The following is a 22,469-nucleotide window of genomic DNA, read 5'->3' on the forward strand; positions in this document are numbered from 1 at the left end:
AGTTTGGCACCAGGTCAAAGAACTCCTGGAGAGTGGGACTGGGGGTATTGTCTCCTGCTAACAGAGCCAGTCCCTAGGAGAGGGTTTAATATCACCAGAGACAGTCCCTGACCCCTGGGTACAAAGGGAAGGTGTTCATATCAAAGCCTGCCCTAAGCCCTTCCTTTCTGTCCAAAATAGTAAAGATCACAGAGATAGCAGCAAACATTAAATGAGCTGCAGGGAGCCAACGTGCCTGTGATGGGACATCTGCCCCACACTGGCAGAGAAGGGGTTAGGAGAGCACTAGGGTGGCTGCGTAGAAAGCAGCCAATAGGAGAGGGGCTGTGAGGAACAGCCAGTCAGGGTCCAGCTGGTCTATATAAAAGGGAGCTGCAGGGCAGAGCAGGGTCAGTTGCTGCTGGGAGCCTGGGGAGTAAGGACTTTGTCCCTGGAGAGCAGAGAACGGTAAGCCCCTTGGACAGAGCAGGGGCTGGCTCCTGGGACTGAGCAGCTGAGTGTCCTTAGGTGAGGGCAAAGGTGGTGCTGTGGCCATGGGGAAGGGGCCCAGGGAAACACAGCAGCAGTGAAAGGAATTTGAGTTGCAGCAGGAGGCTGCTAGCTACAGGGTCCCTGGGCTGGGACCAGGAGTAGTGGGTAGGCCCAGGTCCCCCTCCACTGGCCACTGGGGAAGTGGCTGGACTGTTGGACAGAGATACCTCACCAAGAAGGGGGAACACAGATGACGACCCAGATGGGGGGCTGAGTTGAGAAGAGGATGCTGCGATCCTGGGAACTGAGAGAGGAGCTATAGGCGGGAGCAGAGACAGAGTGCTGGTGTGCAGACCATGGGCATCAGCCTGGAGCTAATCCCTAGCATCACCAGGAGAGGGTGCCAGTCTGGCAATGAGGGCTGCTCCTCTTGACAGTACCCCTGAACCTAATCACTGCAGGGCATTTTATTTATGAGGAAAGGCTGAAAGAAATGGGTATGATTAATCTAGAGGAGAGAGAGGATTGAAGGGTAACATGATAAGTCTTCAAATATGTGAAAAAATGGTATGAAGAGGACTATGATCGAATGGATACTACATGTTTGTAACCGCTGCTCTTCGAGATATGGGTGCAGACATGTATTCCACACAGGCGTGTGCATGCGCAGTGTGCCAGAGACAGAAGTCTTTTGCAGCAGCATCCCTCAGGGTGGTGCATGCACCCTACAACTCTTCATGTCCACTCTCCAGGTGACATTAGGGTGGTGGCGCCCTGACCCCCTGTTCCTCTGCACTGGAAGAATGGCCTAAGACTCCCATGCAGAGGGGACAGCGGGTGGGTTGTGGAATACACATCTACATCCCCATCTCAAAAAACAACAGTTACAAACAGGTAAATAACTGTTCTGTCTTCACTAGGTGGATGCAGACGTGTATTCCACTCAGGTGACTCATAAGCAGTGTTGTGGATGGTGGGTTCAGTCTATTTCAATAGTGATTTCAGCACTTCTTTCCAAAGTTCGCATCTGACCTGGAAACAGTGGTGATGGCATAGTGATGAGTAAAGGTACGTACAGGAGACCAAGTAGCCACCCTACAAATGTCCTGAATGGGAACATTGTTCAGAAATGCTATAGATGTCACTTGCACCTTCCTTGAGGGGGTTGAGAGCATCTGAGCAGAAGGAGAGCTGGCTACATAATATGCAGTTTTAATAAACAAAATAACCCATCTGGAGATTGTTGAGCTGAGACTGCTTGACCCTTCATCTCATCCGCACAAGAAACAAAAAGCCTAGAAGACTGTCTAACAGGCTTGGTTCTGTCCAAGTACAAGCCAATGCTTCCTTCACCCCTAAGGACATACAAATGGCCAGACTGGGTCAAGTCCAATGGTCCATCTAGCCCAGTATCCTATCTTCTGACAGTTTCTGGTGCCAGATGCTTCAGAGGGAATAAACAAAACAAGGCAATTATCGAGTGATCCATCTCCTTTTGTCAAGTTCCAGCTTCTGGCAGTCAGAAGGTTAGGGTTGTGTCCTACACCATCTTGGCTAATAACTTCATAGAGAATTGGTCCATCAATAGCAATCTAATTTTTTTGAACCCAGTTATACTTTTGGCCTTCACAAAATCCCCTGCAACGTGTCCACAGATGGACTGTGCTGTGTGAAGAAATACTTCCTTTTGTTTGTTTTAAACCTGCTGCCTATTCATTTCAGTAAGTTACCTCTGGTTCTTCTGTTATAAGAAGGGGTAAATAACTTTTCCTTATTCACTTTCTCCACACCATTCATGATTTTATAGACCTCTCTCATATTCCCCCTTAGTCGCCTCTTCTAAGCTAAACAGTCCCAGTCTTTTTAATCTCTCCTCATATGGAAGCTGTTCCATACCCCTCAGCATTTTGGTTGTCCTTTTTTGTTCTTTTTCCAAATCTAATATCTTTTTTGGGGTGGTGCAACCAGAATTGCATGCAGTATTCAAAGTGTTCATCTGCCACACATATACATTATATTTTCTGTCTTATTATCTATCCCTTTCCTAGTGGTTCCCAACATTCTGTTCGCTTTTTTGACGGCCGCTGCACATTGAGTGGATGTTTTCAGAGAACTCTCCACAATGACTCCAAGTGGTAACAGATAATTTAATGGCTGAAAACATTCAGTCAATGTGCAGCTGCACTATAAAAATCATGGTATGCCCACACCTTGAATACTGTATGTAGTGCTGGTTGCCCCATCTCAAAAATTATATTAGAATATGAAAAAGTACAGGGAAGGACAACAAAAATGAGGAGGAGTATGGAACAGCTTCCGTATGAGGAGAGTGTAAAAAGACTGGGACTGTTTAGCTTAGAAGAGGCGACTAAGGGGGAATATGTGAGAGGTCTATAAAATCATGAATGGTGTGGAGAAAGTGTACACAACACAAGAACCAGAGATCACCCAATGAAATTAATAAGCAGCATGTTTAGAAGAAACATAAGGAACTACTTCTTCACACAATGCAGTGTCAACCTGTGGAACTCGTTGCCAGGGGATGTTGTGTACCTGGGTTTAAGAAAGAGCTAGGTAAGTTCATGTACAATAGATCCATCAATGGCTATTAGCCAAGATGGTCAGTGATGCAATCCCATGGTCTGGGTGTCCCTAAACCTCTCACTGACAGAATCTGGGACTGCATGACAAGAGATGGATCACTCAATAATTGCCCTGTTCTATTCACTCCCTATGAAGCAGGTGGCACCTGCCACTGTCAGAAGCCAGGATATTGGGCCAGATGGTCTATTGGTTTGCACCCAGTATGGCCGTTCTCATGACGTCCATCTGCGCCAGACTCAACGGCCGCCACATGGACGGTTCTGGTGTTGATGTTACTGAGACAAGAGTTTATGGCACCATATCAGGGAGACAGGGCCGGCTCCAGCTTTTCTGCCGCCCCAAGCGGCGCAAAAAAACAACAAAAACAAAAACAAAAACAACCCACACACACCACGAACGGCGGCACTTCGGCAGCAGCTCATTTGCGCCACTTCTTTGGCGGCAGTTTGGCGGCGGGTCCTCCCTCTCTTCCTCTTCGGTGGCAACTTGTTGGCAGCACAAAGAGGAAGAGAGGGAATGAGGGAACCGCCGTCGAATTGCTGCCGAAGACCCGGACGTGCTGCCCCGATACCAGATGGAGTGCCGCCCCTTTGAGGAGGAAGATGAGACTCTTTTGGATGTAGAGAAGAAACAGATACTCCCCTTCTCGTAACTGTTGTTCTTCGAGATGTGTTGCTCATATCCATTCCAATTAGGTGTGTGCACGACACATACACAGTTTGCCAGAAGGTTTTTCCCTTAGCAGCATCTGTCGGGTCAGCTCTGGAGCCCCCTGGAGTTGTGCCTTCATGGCGCCGCATATAGGGCCTCGCCGACCCGCCGCCTCTCCAGTTCCTTCTTGCCGGATACTCTGACAGAGGGGAAGGAAGGTGGGTTTGGAATGGATATGAGCAACACATCTCGAAGAACAACAAACAGGAGAAGGGGAGTAACCATTTCTTCTTTGAGTGCTTGCTCATACTGATTCGAATTAGGTGACTCTCAAGCCTTACCAAGGAGGTAGGGTCGGAGTTCATAGAATCGCTGACTGAAGCACAGCCCTGCCTAACACTGCGTTGTTCCTGGTGTGCTGGGTGATGGCATAACGGGAAGTGAAGGTGTGGACCGAGGACCATGTAGCCGCTCTATATATCTCCTGGATCGGTGCCTGGGCCAGGAAGGCTGCTGAAGATGCCTGAGCTCTGGTGGAGTGCGCAGTCAGAGTGGGGGCAGGGACCTTTGCAAGATCGTAACAAACCCAGATACAGGATGTGATCCACAATGATATCCTTTGTGTGGACACTGGGAGGCCTTTCATCCTGTCTGCCACCGCAACAAACAGCTGGTTTGACTTGCGGAATGGCTTAGTTCAATATAAAATGCTAGTGCACGTGGCACATCCAGGGAGCGGAGCCTCTGCTCACAGCTATTGGCATGGGGTTTCGGGAAAAAGACTGGAAGGAATAGGTCTTGGTCGGTGTAGAAATTCGAGACCACCTTTGGGAGGAACGCCAGGTGAGGTCGCAGTTGCACCTTATCTTTGTAAAGCATGGTCTATGGAGGGTCAGATGCGAGAGCCTTGAGCTCCAACACCCTTCTGGCTGATGTTATTGCAACCAAAGGCCGCCTTATAGGAGAGGTAGAGAGGTAAACATGTCATGGGGCTCGAACAAGGCCCCATCAGCCTCAAGAGTACCAAGTTAAGGTCTCAAGCGCCGAATATGAGGATATTATCTATTATTCTGGAAGCAGAAACATGTCTGCCAATGAATCCGGGCTGTGGTTCAGGAAGGGGCAGAATTGTAGGCACTTCCGGTTGGCCGTTGTGGCAAACAGATTGATCTGGGGAACTCCCCACCGCTGGAAGATACTGCTTATTACATCTGGGTGGACAGACCACTCGTGATTGTGAAAAGACCTGCTGGGGTGGTCGGCTAATTTGTTCTGCGACCGTGGAAGATAGGACGCTTCCAAAAGTATGGAGCGTGCTATGCAGAACTCCCAGAGCTTGAGGGCTTCCTGACACAGGGGAGAGGAGTGTGCTCCCCTATGTTTGTTGATATAAAACAATCGCTGTTGTATTGTCTGTCAGGACAGATATGCACTTGCCCTCCAGGAGAGGCCGAAAGGCCAGACATGCCAGTCGGACTGCCCTGAGCTCCCTCACATTGATGTGAAGCATGAGTTCCTCCAGAGACCAGAGGCCCTGAGTTCTGTACTCTCCAAGATGCGCCTCCCACCCCATGGTTTGGAGAACACAACCCCTGCGCACACCAAGTGTGGGTCAAGCTACCATTGAAGAGACTTGAGAACCCCCGGTGGAAGGGTAACCACTATGTGTCTACTCGGTGATACACAGATGCCAGCCAAGCTTGGAGAGGTCTGAGCCTTGCATGTGGCACTACATACATGCAACATGCCATGTGACCTAGGAGTTTTAAGCAACTCCTTGCCATGGTAAGGTCCGGAGGTCCTGCATGATGTCGTGAATGGCCTGGAAGCGGGATTGAGGTAGGAACGCTCTGGCCTGTCTCAAGTCTAGCACCGCCCCTATGAACTCTATTCTCTGAGTAGGGGTGAGCGTTGACTTTTGAGTGTTTAGGAGGAGGCCCAATGTGCTGAAGGTGGATCTTATGAGAGTGACCTGTTGATCCACTTGTGTTCTGGACCAGCCCTTGACTAGCCAGCCGTCGAGGTATGGAAATACCTGAACCTGCCTGTTCCGCGGAAAAGCGGCCACAACCGACATATATTTGGAGAACACCTGAGGTGCCAATGATAGGCCAAACAGTAATACTGTGAATTGGTAGTAGGAACTCCCAACTGCGAACCTTAAGAAGCGCCTGTGGGGCAGGATTATTGAAATGTGGAAGTATGTGTCCTTCAAGTCAAGGGCGGCAGACCAATCTCCTGGATCCAGGGACGGGATGATAGTGGTCTAAGAGACCATACGAAACTTTAGTTTCTTCATGAACCTTTTGAGATTGTGCAGGTCCAAAATTGGTATGTGACCTGCCTTTTGCTTTCGGTATTAGGAAATACCAGGAGTAAAAACCCTTTCCCCTGAGCTCCAGCAGAACCTCCTCCACAGCCCCCACCGATAGGAGGGTTTGCACCTCCTGGATGAGGAGTTGCTCATGAGAAGGGTCCCTGAGAGGGAAGGGGAAGGGGGGGGGAGGGGAAGAAAGAGAATTGGAGAGAATATCCCATTTCTACTGTGCAGAGGACCCAACGGTCTGAGGTGATTTAGGACCATGCTCGGTATAAATGGGACAGACGTGCCGAAAATGGGAAAGAAGGATCCAGTTGGGAGGTTGGTATAACGCCCTCGGGAGCATCCTCAAAAGGTCTGCATAGGGCCTGGTGGTTGCCTGGACGACCCAGATCCCCGGTTGTTCAGGGGTTGGGGTTGGCAACGGCGGTTCTAATTTCTAGGTCGCCTGCGGTTCCGGTCCTGCCTAGACTGCCCCATGTATGGTCATGTCTTGGGCTGAGGCCTAAATTGTCTATGTTGGGTGGCAGGCATGTGCAGCCCCAGTGATCTCAGAGTGGCTCGTGAGTCTTTCAAACTGTGGAGTCTCGAGTCTGTTTTTTCTGAAAATAATGTGGCCCCCTTGAATGGGAGATCCTGGATTGTCTGTTGGACCTCCCTGGGAAGGCCCGAGGCCTGCAGCCATGAGCAACGGCGCATTGCGATGCCCGAGGACATCGCTCGCGTTGCGGTCTGCCAAGTCTAACGCCATTTGCAGCGACGTCCTGGCGATCATCTTGCCTTTATCCACTAGAGCCGAGAATTCCGGCTTAGAGTCCGGTGGGACAAGGTCCAAAAATCTGTACATTGCATCTCATGACTGAAAGTTATAATGACTAAGGATCGCTTGCTGGTTCACGATCCGGAGCTGGAGCCCTCTGGTGGAGTCTCTCTTTCTCCCGAAGAGGTCCAGCTTCTTTGCATCCTTAGCTCGAGGAGTAAGCTCTTGCTGCCCTTGCCCCTCCCTCTCATTGACAGCCGCCACCACCAACCAGTTCGACGGGGGTGGGTGAACAAATATTCGTAGCCCTTGGAGGGCACAAAGTACTTCCTCTCAACTCCTTTAGCTGTAGGAGCCAGAGAGGATGGTGTTTGCCAGAGTTTGTGTGTTCTCCTGAATGGTGTTTATCAGGGGAAGGGCCACACTCTTAGATCCTGCCGGAGATACAAAGTCCACCATTGGGTCTGACACCTTGGTGACCTCTTCCATCTGTGTCCTGAGGTTCTAAGCAACCCGCCCCAGAAGTTCAAGGTGGGCTCTGCTGTCGGGACGGGGAGGCTCCGAGGATGTTCCTGCCACTGCCTCATCTGGCAATGATTAGGAGCCCTGAACATCGGAGTGCCCCTCTTGCCCAACTGGCTCCTCAAAATGCTACAGCTCTGGCCCCAAATCGGAGTCCAGGTTGGTGCCGGCCAGGCTACCGGCCATGGCGCTGGTTGCAGTACCTTCCGTGGTACTGATCGTAGCCACAGTGCCAGGTACGGTGCTGCCGGGTACAGTGCCGGGTGCGGCGCTGGTCCTGCTTTGGGTGCCGGGCGTGGTACCGATTGTGGCGTAGAGCCAGTAGAAAAGGAGTGTGCCGAGGCAGACCCCTGGGACTGTTGGTAAGCCACCAGATCCAGAAGAGCCACTGAGTTTGAGTCATCCCCGCTGTCTGGGAGTGCCAGCAGCCATGGCGCCGGCTTCTCCAGGACACACATGAGTCCGTGTCTTATTCGGACGCCGATGAGTCCGCATGCGGAGACCATGGTGGCACTATGCCCATCAGTGCCGGGGACCGGTGCTGGGGCGATAGAGACCATTGCCGAGTCATAGCCGGCTTGCCCTTGGACTTCACTGGTGGCCTCAGTCATTTGGGGACTCGGGACCGGTGCCGTAAAACTGTGATCGGGAGAGTGTGGACCTGTCAGAGTTATCAGGTCCTGCGCCGCCTCATAAGTTTTGGGTGTGGAAGGGAGGTCCAAATCTTCCACCTGTGTCTCCCCAGTGGCACCGAACTCAACGGTCCCTCCTGTGGGCCAGGAGTCAATGGTGCCGACTGTTGAGCTGGAGGGGAAGTGCGGTCTTGCATCAGTTGCTCTCCCTTGGGTGGTTCCCGTTCCCTCGCACGGGAAGGAGAGTGCCCTCTATCATTCTTCCTGTGCTGTTTCTTTGAGACTGGAGACTGTGAGCGGTGCCGAGACTGATCCTGCGCCATGCTCGGCGCTGGGGAGTGCCGGTGCCGAGGGTCTCTGACCCCAGAGTTGTTCCTCAGCTCCTCCCGAACCAAAGCCGGCGTGCTGCGCACCGACGCTGAATGTCCAGGGGGCTCAACTCAGACTGAGGGTGGAGAGCTCCTTCCATTAGCAGTAACTTGAATCTCTTTCTTCGTGCGGGGGGCAAAAACTCCTACAGATCTTACACCTGTCCGTTTGATAGGACCTCCCCTAAGCACTTTAGACAAGCCGAGCGTGGGTCGCTCTTGGGCATAGACTTCTGGCAAACCCCACATGGCTTAAACCCCTGGGTCCGAGGCCTGCCCTGGGCCCAGGAGAGGGACAGGAAATGGGGGAGGGAAACACCCCCCCCCATACCCCAAGTCCAAATATCTAACAACTTTTTTTTAAACTAACTATTTACAGAAAACTACGCTAGAGGATCGCTTGTTGAACACGAGAGATGAAACGCTCCCACGATCTGTCACTGAGGGTAAGAAGGAACTGGAGAGGCGGCGGGGCCCTATATGCAGCGCCATGAAGGGGTGACTCCAGGTGACCCGACAGATGCTGCTGGGGAAAAAACTTCTGGGGAACTGTGCATGCGGTGCGCACACACCTGATTGGCATGGATATGAGCAAGCACTCGAAAAATGACCTCTTTCCATCTTTTAGGTTGTCTTGCGAGGAACCCCAGGAGAGGACGAACCACCTCTCCTTCTTGGAGAGGAGTCAGAGTCCAGCGGTCTATCCTGGGCTTCCGCAAGGTTGGTGGACAAATGAGGATGGACAGAGCTATCTGGCACTGGTTTCGTTGCCAAAGCAAGCCTCATGGCTTGTTCAAGGAGGTCCTGCTGGAAGAACAGATCCCTGGCAATCTCCGCTCACTTTTTGAAGGTGTGGCAGATGTTACACCTCTCTTTGATGTGTCCCTCACTGAGGTGCAAGAAAACGTGTGTCGGGGTCACTGTTACAACTAGTAACCCGACACAAAAGGCAGTGCTTGAAGCCTGTAAAGTGCTGCATGCCGTCCGTGCTCCGCATCCCACTAAGCCCAACTAGTAACTCTTAAATAAAAAACTGGAAAGCTTTAAATAAAACCTAACTACAGGTACTAACTGCTACTTATTACAAACTATTTTCAGGAAGAAGCTAAACTAGCTATGAGCAGCAAAACAAAGTAAGAACTACATGGGGAATTCTGACTGTGGCCACTGGCCATTAGACGGGACTGAGGGGGACTAGGGTGGTACTACGAGGAGGTGTGGGGCACTGCCATGATGAGTGTGACACTGGCAGACCAGGTGTCAGCTTATGCCAAGGTCCCCATGCCAGTATGAAAAACTGACAAATACATACCTCGAATCAGTCTGGCTCACCTGTGTGTTAGTATTGTTAGAATAAGTATTAGAATGATAAGAATGTGTTTAGTGTTTAGACTTGACTGAATGCTTGTGAACTGCTGCCTGCATTAATCTGACTTATAACATCTGTATCTGATATCGTAAGGTAATAGTTGAGTGGTTGTGTTGGGAGCCTCTGAAGCTGTGTAAATCACCAGATAGGAGAGAGACATTAACTAGTGTGAAGTGCTGGTCTCCAGCAGAAGGTGTTACATCCTGCCCAACAGGGAAGGTTCATCAACACCAGACAGACTATTGTAGAACATTAAAGAGAAGAAAAGGCATTGTGTTGTTTTGCCCTCCTCACACCATGAAGATGAGTCATGCAAGTGAATTCCTCCCCTCAGCTGAGTTGGCAGCTAAGAGTCCAAGGGAGGAGAGAGATAAAAACCCCTACCGAGAAGGAACTATATCTCTGTGCTGCTTGGACTCTAGTGGGCAAGGTTTCTGGGCATAAGCAAAGGATCCCCAGCTGCTTAGCCTGGATTAGCCCTAAAGAACACATAGAGCTTGCATATTACAGAAGCTTCTATTACCTTTTGAAACGCAAGATTGGAAATCATTTGTGTGCATATATATTTACTTGCTTTAATCCTGTAAATAACTTATTTCCTTTTCCTATATAATAAATCTTAATATAGTTTATTATAGGATTGGCTACAAGCAGGGCTGACTGGGGGGTGGAGGAGAAGCCGGCCCAGTCCCCCCCCCCCCCCCCATCGGCCCTGTTTAGCCAGTCCGCCCTTGCTGGGGGGCCCGAAAAATTTTTTTCACAGGGGCCCGAACCCGTTCTCGGCAGCCCTGGCTACAAGCATTGTCTTTGGTGTGAGATCTAAGATGCAACTGACCTGTGGTAAGTGACTGGTCCTTTGGGACTGGAAGTAACCTGAATATTACTATGATTCTTGGTGTAAGGGACCACCTATCACAAAGGTAGGTGAGACAGTTTCGAGTGCCCAACAGGACTGTCACTCCATGGTTAGGCTGTTATAGTGCCTGAGGAGTTTATAGTTGATAATTGGTTGGTGAAATTTAAGTATAAAACTCATAACCAATTTGGGATCTGTGACCTGGTTCCCAGCAGTCTGCCCTGAGGTTGCCTGCAGTAACTCAAGACGTGAGAACCAGTTTGACAATAGGTAATGCTGCAAAAAACTTCTGGCTCTGGTACACTGCATATGCACATACCTGAGTGGAATACACATCTGAATCCATTCAAAGAAGAACAATTGTTCTCCATGTCCACCAAGAGTAGGACAAGAAGTAATTGGCTTAGTTTGCAGCAAGGAAGATTTAGGTTAGATATTAAGAAAATCTTTCTAACTCTAAAGATAGATAAGCAATGGAACAGATTATCTATGGAGGCTGTGGAATCCCTGTTATTGGAGGTTTTTAGGAGCAGGTTAGACAAACATCTGTCACGGATGGTCTATGTATACTTAATTCTGCCTCAGCGTGGGTGCGGGGGCTAGATCAGTGGTTCTCAACCAGGGGTACATGTACCCCTGGGGGTATGCAGAGGTCTTCCAGGGGGTACATCAACTCATCTAAATATTTGCCTACAACAGACAACATAAAAAGCACTAGCAGGGTCAGTACAAACTAAAATTTCATACAATGGCTTGTTTATATTCTATACACTATACACTGAAATGTAAGTACAATATTTATATTCCAATTGATTTTATAATTATATGATAAAAATGAGATCAGTAAGTTTTCAGTACTAGTGGGCTGTGACACTTTTGTATTTTTATGTCTGATTTTGTAGGCAAGTAGTTTTTAAATGAGATGAAACTTGGGGTGTGCAAGACAAATCAGACTCCTGAAAGGGGTACAGTAGTCTGGAAAAGTTGAGAGCCACTGGACTAGATGACCTCTTGAGGTCCCTTCAGCCCTGGACTTCTATCCTTCTATTCTATGATTTACAGCTCATTCCCCCCACTGCTCACACCAGCCATCTCAGATGGGAACACGGCAGTCATTCTGCCCTGGGACTCTTACTGTTCAGAACCTTGTTGCTGTGGTACTGGAGTCAGTCCTGACACAGGAGTAAGCACCCTCTACTGAGTCACTCAAACTACTTGCTGGAGCACAGTGCCCCTAGCACTGCACTAAGGCATTAGGGCAAGTACTGGCTGGGAAGGGAAAATGCTCCCTACTGAATAGAGTGATGTGATTCAACACTACACATCTTAGTGCCGCTCTGGGGCACTGGAGTCAGCACTCATTCTGCAGGGAGAGCAACCTCTACAACAAAACTCAACCTTGCTGGTCCTGTGAGATCCCCCTTTCAGGTAGTTGAAAGCAGCTATCAAATCTCCCTTCAGTCTTCTCTTCTGCAGACTGAATAATCCCAGTTCTCTCAGCCTCTCCTCATAAGTCATGTGCTCCAGCCCCCTAATCATTTTTGTTGCCCTCCGCTGGCCTCTTTCCAATTTTTCCACATCCTTCTTGTAGTGTGGGGCCCAAAACTGGACACAGTACTCCAGACGAGGCCTCACCAGTGCCGAAAAGAGGGGAACGATCACGTCCCTCGATCTGCTGGCAATGCTCCGACTTATACAGCCCAAAAAATGCCATTAGCCTTCTTAGCAACAAGAGCACACTGTTGACTCATATCCACCTTCTCGTCCACTGTGACCCCTAGGTCCTTTTCTGCAGAACTGCTGCCTAGCTGCTCGGTCCCCAGTCTGTAGCATTGCATGGGATTCTTTCATCCTAAGTGCAGGACTCTGCACTTGTCCTTGTTGAACCTCATCAGGTTTCTTTTGGCCCAATCCTCCAATTTGTCTAGGTCCCTCTGTATCCTATTCCTACCCTCCAGCATATCTACCTCCAGCTTATCTACCAAATCCTGTGCTAGATATCTCAAGAGTCTCCTCAGTCTTTTCTCCCAGTCTGTGATCTTGCCTGTTTTTGAGGAATTTCTTTTGGACATTACTGGTAGTTCCTCTGCTGGGTCAGAACTGCCCACTGCTGCAGAGAATAAAGTGCACTGCCTTCCATTGGTGTAGAGATGGGAGATTTGTGTAGAGATGGGAGAATGAGCTAATGAGAGGGTAAACAACTGAACAAGTTTGGCAGTAGATAGATCAATTGGTGGGAGCGTAGAGGGGTTCCGGGTCTGGCCAGGGGGAAACAGGAACCTACTTACTAGGGCATCAAAGATGAGTGTATCATAGACATCCGTGGCTGAATTCTCCATCATAATTGAAAACAAGGCATCCAGGGTGTCCTGAAGGAACTGGGGGAGACACAAGAAGAGTAGGAGCCTGAGTGATAACCCCTAGTATGATCCCTGACCCATCCCAAATGCCATCTCAGCCCAAAGGAAAGAAAAGCAAAAGGTTACTTACGTGTACAGTAACTTGAGTTCGAGATGTTTTGCCCCTGTGGGTGCTCCACCATAGGATGAGCACAGGCCTGTCTGCTTTTCACTAGAGACAGTACAGCAGTGTCTGTGGGCCCAAGTCTTCACACAGCAACTCCTTGTGCTTCCATACAAGGGCATATAGGGAGGCACGGCCCTGTCACCACTCAATTCCTTCTCAATTGCAAAGCCGGAGTTTCTGCAGCAGAGAGGGAGGAGGGAGGGAGGTGGAGCACCCATAGGGTCAAAACATCTCAAAGAACTCAAGTTACTGGACAGGGGAGTAACCTCTCCTTCTCTGAGTACATGTCCCTGTGGTGCTCCACCATAGGCGATACCTGTGCAGTAACTGAACACGGAGGTGGATGCTGAGGAAGCAGCTCCAAGGCAGTGTGGAGGACTGTGTCACCAAACATGTCAGCTCCAGAAGCAGGTAAGACAGTGTAATGCTTGGCAAAGTATGGACAGAGGACTAAGTTGCAGTCCTGCAGAGTTCAACTATGGGAACATCTTTCACGAGGGCTATAGATGTGGACTGAGCCCTAGTGGAGTCTGCTGTCACTCTGTGAGGAGGTGGTATTCCAGCAGTCTCACAGCACATTAAGATGCAACCCAAGACCCACTTTGTCAGTCTTCATGTGGAAATGGACTGTCATGTCATCCTCTCTGCAAAAGATACAAATAGTCTGGGAGAGGCCCTGAAGGTCTTAGTCCTGCGCAGGTAGAAGCCGGGAGCCCTACTAAGATCTAATGTAGATAGGCTGGTTTCCTCCCTGGAGGCATGAGGCTTTGGACAGAACACTGGTACACAGATTTCCTGGTTAATATGGTATTCCAAAGAGGCCTTAGGGAGGAAGCTAGAATGGGAACTGTTGTGATAACCTTTACCTACTTTTCACCAGTTCACCTTACAATTAAAGTAAATGTGTAGGCCCAGTTATCAAAACACGTAGTGTAACCTCATCTTTGTAGAAAGTAGCAAATGGTGGGTCTGCCATGAGAGCACCCAGTTCTTCCATTTGTCTAGCTGAAGTGATGGCTATACAGAATGAAATATTGAGGGAGAGGTGGAGGAGAGAGCAGGTAGCCATAGTTTCAAAAAGGGGGTTTCCTCAGGTCATTGAGAACCACATTAAGGTCCCACTGGGGGCCCTGGCTCTGTACAGGAGGCAACAAGTTGTATGAGCCCGTAAGGAATCTGGTCGTAGGAGGATGGGCAAAAACTGAGAAGCCCTTGGTGGGCAAGTGGAAAACCACAATGGTGGCCAAATGTACTCTGACTGAACTCATTCATAAACCCTGTGTCTTTAAATCCAACAAGTTATCTAGGATCTTGTAAAGCAGAGCTCTTTATGCTTGAGAAGAGGAGTGAAGAGAACACCTGGAATGGAAGCATTTCCACTTCTGAAGGTAAGTTTTGCAAGTAGTAGGTTTCCAGCTAGATAGGAGAATTGACTGGACAGGTTATCTCCATGCCAAGAGCCATCTAGGAACCATTCTCTCAGGTTTAAGGATAAGGAATTGGGATGGATCAGGGTCCCTGAGTTCTGTGGCAGGAGATCCTTCCTGAAGGGAAGGCAGAGAGGCATTGCCACAGAGTTGAAGGAGGTTTGAGTACTTGTCTTGGCCAGGACAGTGCTGAGGAAAATAGGATCGTTGAGCTCCCATTTGTGGTCCTGATGGAAGTTCCTGCTGATGGAGTCTGCAATTGTATTCTGGAGGCCTGGCAGAAAAACTGCTGAGATTTCTATCTGATGGGAAATGCACTGGTTCCAGAGTTTTAGCAATTCTATATATAAGGACTGAGATCTTGCTCCATCCTGCCGATTGATATAGTACATTGCTGTCCTGTTGTCCAGCTCTAACCTGGTGGAGTGACCCTGTACGCTGTGAAGGAAGTGTTGGCAAGCATATCCAATCACTCCTAGCTCTAGGAAGTTGATGTGGAGCATGGCCTTTTGTGCAGACTACTTCCCCTGGCTGTGGCCCTTTGGTGTTGAGCCCCCCTTTGCAAAAGTGAGGCATCTGTTGTGAGGATCTTTGAGGGTGGGGAATGTGAGAATGGAGTTCCCATGCAGACCGTCACTGGGAACTCCTTCCACTCCTGACAGAGTCCAGGCCTTTTGGAGGTACCGTGATGCGTTTGGAGAGACTATATCTGTTTGGGGTGTACAGAGTCCTAGCCATGTCAGAAGGCTCCTGAGACACATGAGATGTGAAACATGGAGGCATATATGTGTGTCCCAAGAGTTGTAAGCAGCTCCTTGCAGTTATTTGTGGGCTGCACTGTACTGTCGAAATCAGACTGGACATAGTAGAGAACCACTCCTTGGGCAAGCAGGTGCTGGCAGTTAGACTTCAACAGAGCTACTCTAGACTCTCTATCTTCTGGACCGGAGTCAGTGCAGGCTTCTTCAGCGTGACACAGAAACCCAGGGATTGAAATAGGGGCAGTCCCTTGGAGGTTGCCAACTGAGCCTCTACAGCTGACCAACCCCTGAGGAGCCAGTAGTCCACGTCTGGGAATGCTGTGATGCCCCACCTATGTAGGCAGGCAACTACCAAGAAGAGGACCTTTGTAAAGAGGCTTGGGGCTGTAGAGAGTCCGAAGGGGAGGACTCCATACCGGTAATGATCTGAGCATATTACAAAACATGGGAAATGCTTGAGGGATGGTTACATGAACGTAGGCGTCCAATAGGTCAAAGGGGATGAAACAGTTTCCTGGATCTCGGGATGGAATTATGATGGAATGGGTTTAAATTGCAAGAATCAATGGGCTTACATTGCAGCAAGGGCGGTTTAGGTTGGACATTAGGAAAAACTTCCTAACTGTCAGAGTGGTTAAGCACTGGAATAAATTGTCTAGGGAGGTTGTGGAATCTCCATCATTGGGGATTTTTAAGAGCGGGTTGGACAAACATCTGTCGGGGTGATATAAATAATACTTAGTCCTGCCTTAAATGTATGGGACTGGACTAGCTGACCTCTCAAGGTCCCTTCCAGTTCTATGATTCTATGGCTATCACCACCATTCTGAAGTGCTAAAAAAGGACATGGGTGTTCAAGTTTCTGAGATCAAGGATTGGTCTCCATCCTAATCTTCTTTGAGGACTAGGAAATAGTTGGAATAGAACTCTCTTCCAACAAACTTGTGTAGAACTGGTTTGATCATCCCCAAGAGCAGAAGAGATTGTACCTCCTGCCTTAAGAGCTCCTTGGGAGAATCACAGACTCATAGAATTGGAAAGGACCTTGAGAGGTCATCTAGTCTAGACCCTGTACTCAAGGCAGGACTAAGTCTTACCTAGACCATTCCTGACAGTTGTCTGTCCACCCTGCTCTTAAAAATCTCCAATGACGTGGATTCCAAAACCTTCCTCGGCAATTTATTCCAGTGTTTAATCACCCTGACAGTCAGGAAGTTGTTCCTAATGACCAACCTAAACCGCCTTTGCTGCAATTTGAGCCCATTGCTTCTTGTCCTATCCTCAGAGGATAAGGAGCACAATTTATCACCCTCTTCTTTATGACAACCTTTTACATACTTGAAAGCTTATCATGTCCCCTCTCAGTCTTCTCTCGACTAAACAAACCCAATTTTTTTCAATCTTTCCTCATAGGTCATGTTTTCTAGATCTTTAATCATTTGGTGTTGCTTTTCTCTGGACTTTCTCCAATTTGTCCACATCTTTCCTGAAATGTGGCACCCAGAACTGGACACAATACTACAGTTGAGACCTAATCAGCATGGAGTAGAGCGGAAAAATTACTTCTTGCGTCTTGCTTACAACACTCCTGCTAATACATCCCAGAATGATGTTTGCTTTTTTTGCAACAGCATTACACTGTTGACTCATATTTAGCTTGTGATCCACCCCCAGATTCCTTTCTGCAGTACTCCTTCCAAGGCAGTCATTTCCCATTTTGTATGCATGCAACTGATGGTTCCTTCCTAAGTGCAGTACTTTGCATTTGTCCTTATTGAATTTCATCTTATTTACTTCAGACCATTTCTCCAGTTTGTCAAGACCATTTTGAATTCTAATCCTGTCCTCCAAAGCACTTGCAACCCCTCCCAGCTTGGTATCATCACAAACTTTATAAGTGTACACTCTATGCCATTATCTAAATCATTGATGAAGATATTGAACAGAACCAGACCCAGAAGCTATCCCTGAGGTGCCTCACTTGATATGCATTTCCAGCATGACTGTGAACCACTGATAACTACTCTCTGGGAATGGTTTTCCAATCAGTTATGCATCCACCTTATAGTAGCTCCATTTAGGTTGCATTTCTCTAGTTTGTTTGAGAACATTATGCTAGACAGGATCAAAAGCCTTACTAAAGGCAAGTTATACCACATTTACTGCTTTCCCTCTCTCCACAAGGCTTGCTACCCTGTCAAAGAAAGCTATCAGGTTGGTTTCACATGATTTGTTCTTGACAAATCCATCCTGTTACTTACCACCTTATAAGGGTCCTTGGAGAGGGTCAGGGATGGATAAATAAAGTAGAAGTGGATGCAATAACCCATGCTGACCACCTCTAATATCCTCCTCTAATTTGTCTCAGGTGATCTACTCCCGGGCAGGTAGGAAGTGGAACAGTCAGTTTCCAAAAGAGGGATGGACAGTAGAGTTGTACAGTAGAGGTTCCTGGGGGAAAAGTTGCTCAACGCCTTCAACCAAGGCATCAAAACCATCCCTTATGTAAGGGTGTAGACTGGGTAGTTGTAAAGGGAGGTGGTTTGCTTTTCTGAGGTTTGAATTTCCTCAAAGGCTCCAAAGGGCTAGGAAAGGACTGGTGTGCATAGTATTGGAAAATCTGGAACGTTGTGGAGTTTAAGTTCTGCTAAAATGTCTCTTTGTTGAGGCACATAAATTCCCAGGGACAGTAGCGTTGCTCTTGAATCTGTAAGGATATGGAGTGAGGAGTTTTGGTCGTTCAAAGGCAAGGTCTTCAGTTGTATCAGCAGCACCGAGAACAGTCCACAAGGAGGCTTTTGCAATCAACTAACCCTCAGAGACGAGGGACTGAAATTGGTCTTTTTGTGGCAGGTGTTCAATAAAGTGTGTGAACGTAGAATAATTGCTAAAGACTCATTTTGCCATCAAGGCCTGATGGTTTCCAATTCAAAATTGAAGAGCTACCAATGAGTAGCTCCTCCTGCCCAGTAGGTCTAATCATTTGGACTCTTTGTCTAAAGGAAAAGGTCTAGAATGAGCCTGGCTTTAGTAACGCTTCTCATTGACCAAGTCCACCACCAGGGAATGAGGGGCAGGCTGGTGGAAGAAGTGATCCATTCCCTTCACTTGAATATTTTTTATCTGCCCTCTGGCAGGTTTGGCTGAGTGGTGGCAAGTGTTTGCCATAGAGCACGTGCAGGCAATAACAGTGCCTCAGTAATTGGTAGGGCAAACTTTCCCTCAGGAGCGGGTGGGGTGTGGGGGGGTGATGTTTAAAATGTCCATCAGGGAGTGCTGGGACTCTTGTACCTCTTCTCATGGAATCTGGATGGAGTCTGCCAGGTGTTTCATGAGGTCCTGGAAAGCCTTAAAGTCATCAACGTAAGAGGGCAGTGGTGGCATTACTGCCTCATATGGAGAGGAAGAGGACCTGGCTGAAGGAGGGGAGTTTTCTTCAGTCTGTGGCTCTTATTCGTCTTGTGTTTTTCTCATTACCAAAGGCACGTGGTACCAGGGGATGCTCTATGGTGCCTGTTCATAATGCAGTGGATGTTGGGGTTTGTTTCTAGCTGGCACCCTGTAAAACTGTTCACCGAATTGCTCCCAGGGGTTCCAGGGGTCCCCAAGAATATTCATATCCCCGATGTCAAGGGTGCTTGGTGGGCTCCGGAAGGTCTTCTTCTGTAAACGGACTCAGGAGAGTGTGATGCAGAGCCCTGCACCAAGACCTCAGAGTCAGAAGTATCCTCTCCTGGGTTAAGAGGGGGACCTCAGGCATCAATGCCAGTACCAAGGGTTGGAAGCCCAACCAAGAGTCATGTTGCAGCTGGCGGGGCAGTACCAGAGAAGGAACTCTAGCCGACCACCTTAGTAGGGGAGACTCTGGTTCGTCTGAGACTAGAAGATACTCCAGGGAAAAGGATCTGGAGGGTGGTGGGGGACTATGATAGCCTATGCTCAAAGTCCGAGTCAGTACCAGAGCAGGAAAAATGGATCACTGAGGAGATGGTGAATGTGATACCAGAGAGGTCAACAGAGGGGTTTTCTGACCTTGGAACTGTAAGAAGGCAACAGTAACAGAGCCTGGGGAGTAGTCCTGTATACATCACACTGCTGAGAGGTGTCAGAAGGAACCGAGATAGAAGCTACCCTGAGAATAAAAGACTTCTCCACACAACTACTACTTATGCAGTACTGATGTCTCAGTATCGGTTGCAGTCAGTCTCCCAGGAGTGAGATTTTTTTCATTTCTCTGGAAAGTGAAAGAGGCCTTTTTTTCCCTAGAAGGTTTAGTTTCTTGGGCTGCCAACTGGTTTCCAATAGTCACCAAAGTGGCCTGAAATGTTCAGGCCAATGTACCGGGGAGGTGGGAGCAGACCCCTCAGGAACTAGGGATCGTACCATTCGGAGGAACTTCACCCTAGCCTCTCCATCCTTTCTAGACCTGCCTTTAAAAACTGAGCAGACCTTGCACTTTGATGGGATGTGGGTATCTCCAAGACACTGGTGACAGCTAGAGTGCCTGTTGCTGCAGGTAAAAAACCTGTAGCAGGCCTGGCAAGGCTTAAATGCCAGGTGGGGTTTTCAGCATGACCTGGCATGCCAAAGCACTAACTAAAGTCCTGAAAAAAGGAGTAACCCCCCTTTGAAAGCACAACTGTGCTGAAAGAAAATAAAATGACAAAAATAACCAAAGAACTAAATAAGAACATTTCACAATAAGTGAGAAAGGTGGGAAGCTGGAAAATGCTCTATCTCGAGCTGCAGGTGAGTGGCAGCAGGTCCACTCCTCCCTACATGCCTCATATGGGAGCACGAGGAGCTGCTCTGTGCAGGCTTGGGCCCACAGACTTTACAGTCTCCACTCAAGAGTGCATGGGTGTGCGCGCATCCTACAGTGGAGCACCCATAGGGATATATACTCGAAAAAGAACAGAAACGTACTCCTCAATCCCTGTGCAATATTGGCCCTTATAATCTCTTCACCTCAGTTTTCTCCAGTATGGTGCTTCTGGCCCAGAGAGATAAAAATCAATTATTTTTTTAAAAAATTCAGAGGATTTTATTTAAATCAGATTTTTTATTTAAATTAAATACAAATTTATTTTTTAATATTTAAAATTTAAAATTGACAACCTATATTAGGGCCTAAGTTAATTATAATATACTAAAATCATTTAAATTAAATACAAAAGAAGAATATTAAGCAGTACATGCTTGCTCTCAAGTTTTAAAGTAAGTCAAAGCATTGAACTGGTGGAAGTGACTCACTCAGAACTCAAACTAAAATTTGTTGAAGGGCTACACTAGCTTTTGATAGAAGTAGCCTCTTCTGCAAGTGCAGAGAATATTTTCTTTTTTTCAGTTTATTCGACTAGTTCCATTTAATGACCAGTTCATTCAAAGTTAAGAAAACAACTGGGAGTGGAAAAAGCAAGAACGCTTATTTTCCTCTTCCAATCTATGAATAAAAAGTAGGTGTGAGAGGATGAGATCTAAAAGTTCTAAAATCCTGAAGGACACTGACCAGAAATAATCAGTTCAATTCATTAACTTTTATAAATCAGTCTTAAATGCAAAACATGTTTTGATAAGCTTTCCAGTACACTTTTTTCTTGTTTTCAGCAAATTTAAGGTAGTTTTAATTAAAAATTCTGTTTCTATTGTAATGAATTTGAATTTCCATTAAAATACAGCTTGATACAAATCACAAATAAAAAATTAATCATCAAGTAAATAAGAAATGCATCATTCAACATTTTCTAATACAATAAACATGTAAAAATTAAGAAGCTGAATAAATGTAAGTTAGGTTATGTAATAGCTTAAATTAATGTGTATAGATACAGTGTATCTTCCTGGTTAGCAAAAAGAAGAACCAAATTTAGTGTAAAGACTACATTTGGCTGCAAATCAACATATTTAGTGGTTTCCAACCAATGAGAATCAACCTCTCTTTAGGAAAATTACAAATGCAAAACACAGTTAAAATAGATGAGTTTAAAAGGTTTCTTGCCTGCTGATTTAAATCATGATTAAAATAGGTCATTTAAATCACTTGATTTAAATCAGTTAACCCACCCTATCCCAGCTCTTCCCTGGAAGACAATTTTCCATCCTTATCCATCTCCCTGACAGGAGAGTTCTCCTCATACTTGGCCTAAATCCCCCCTTTTCTTTGTTTCATTTGATCCCTCCTCATTCCACCATGGTTCATGCCCCTCAGAGATACAGAAACTCCCCATATCTGCTACCATTCGCCAATGAAAGGCCAAGTTAGAAGCATCATGGCAGCATTTCACTGGCTGTTCATGACCTGCGGGTAGGATGTGTGTGATGGTTATCCATAACTCCATGGAGTTATGGAACAGCCCTGCCCAGACACCCCTGCAAAGCCTGCAAAAGCTGAAGGCTGGGCTGTAAAAAGGGGAGCAGAGCCGCTCGGAGGCAGGCAGTGGAACAGAGCAGGTGGCTGCTCTGAGGGGGAACACACATACCAGTTGTTGTGGCTCCCTGGTCTCTTCCCATACCTGCCTCCCTCTGCCTGTGCTGCACCTAGCCCAGTGGGCCCTGATCCCTGTTAGGCCCCTTGGATGTCACTACAATATCAGCAACAACTCAGCCTGTGACCCCTCAATATTTCTGTGGTTCTTCTCTGAGCTCCAAACAGTTTGTCAGTAACTATCTCTCTGGCAATGAGGTGTCCAGAGCTGAGCATCAGATCCCAGGTGGGGTCTCCCAGAGCTAAAGAGAAAAGGATAGCCTCTCCCTGTTCCAGGCTGGAGCTGTCTACACACGCCACTCAGCATGGCACTGGCCTATATCCTCACTGCTAAATCGTCAGCTCCCTTGCCCACTCTTCCCGGGCCCTGTTCACCAGGCTTTGCCTGCTGAATCTTCACTTTCCAGTTCTCTCTTTCTAAAGGGGTGGAAAGCGGCAGCTGTTTGGAATGGGGATATGGGATGTTCTTCCTGTGGGACAAAGGGGGTTGGCCCAGGAGAAGCTCTGAAGAGCTAGGCTGCCAAGAATCCTTCTTACCTTGATGACTTCTCCTCCATCCACCTTCATTAGCTTCTGGAGGTTTCCAGCCAGGAGGTTGGGCTTTGACCGCCACTTCAGCAGCCCCAGAAGGTCAACTGCATGGAAACAAACTCATTCATTCAGTCCTTATTTGCTATCGACCTAGGCACTGACTGAGCCCTTTGGCTGCACCTCCAAG

At 47.8% G+C, this 22,469-nt stretch overlaps 1 protein-coding gene and 1 long non-coding RNA gene across 2 annotated transcripts in view; one reads left to right on the forward strand and one right to left on the reverse strand.

Moving 5' to 3' along the window:
- LOC101941224 (dedicator of cytokinesis protein 2-like) overlaps positions 1 to 22,469 on the reverse strand; it is a 203,507-nt gene that overhangs the window by 95,317 nt on the left and 85,721 nt on the right. The window contains exons 19-20 of the mRNA XM_065598509.1: positions 22,289 to 22,386; positions 12,842 to 12,931 (exon numbers count right to left, since the gene is read on the reverse strand). Coding sequence (XP_065454581.1) covers positions 12,842 to 12,931; positions 22,289 to 22,386 — 188 coding nt within the window. The remainder of the gene's footprint in view (positions 1 to 12,841; positions 12,932 to 22,288; positions 22,387 to 22,469) is intronic.
- On the forward strand, positions 389 to 18,487 carry LOC135984067 (uncharacterized). Its single transcript, XR_010601987.1, has 4 exons — positions 389 to 447; positions 8,708 to 8,774; positions 8,957 to 14,467; positions 16,681 to 18,487. It is a non-coding gene; the product is annotated as an uncharacterized LOC135984067 (long non-coding RNA).

Source organism: Chrysemys picta, chromosome 5, assembly GCF_011386835.1.
Source record: "Chrysemys picta bellii isolate R12L10 chromosome 5, ASM1138683v2, whole genome shotgun sequence".
NCBI lineage: Eukaryota > Metazoa > Chordata > Testudines > Emydidae > Chrysemys > Chrysemys picta.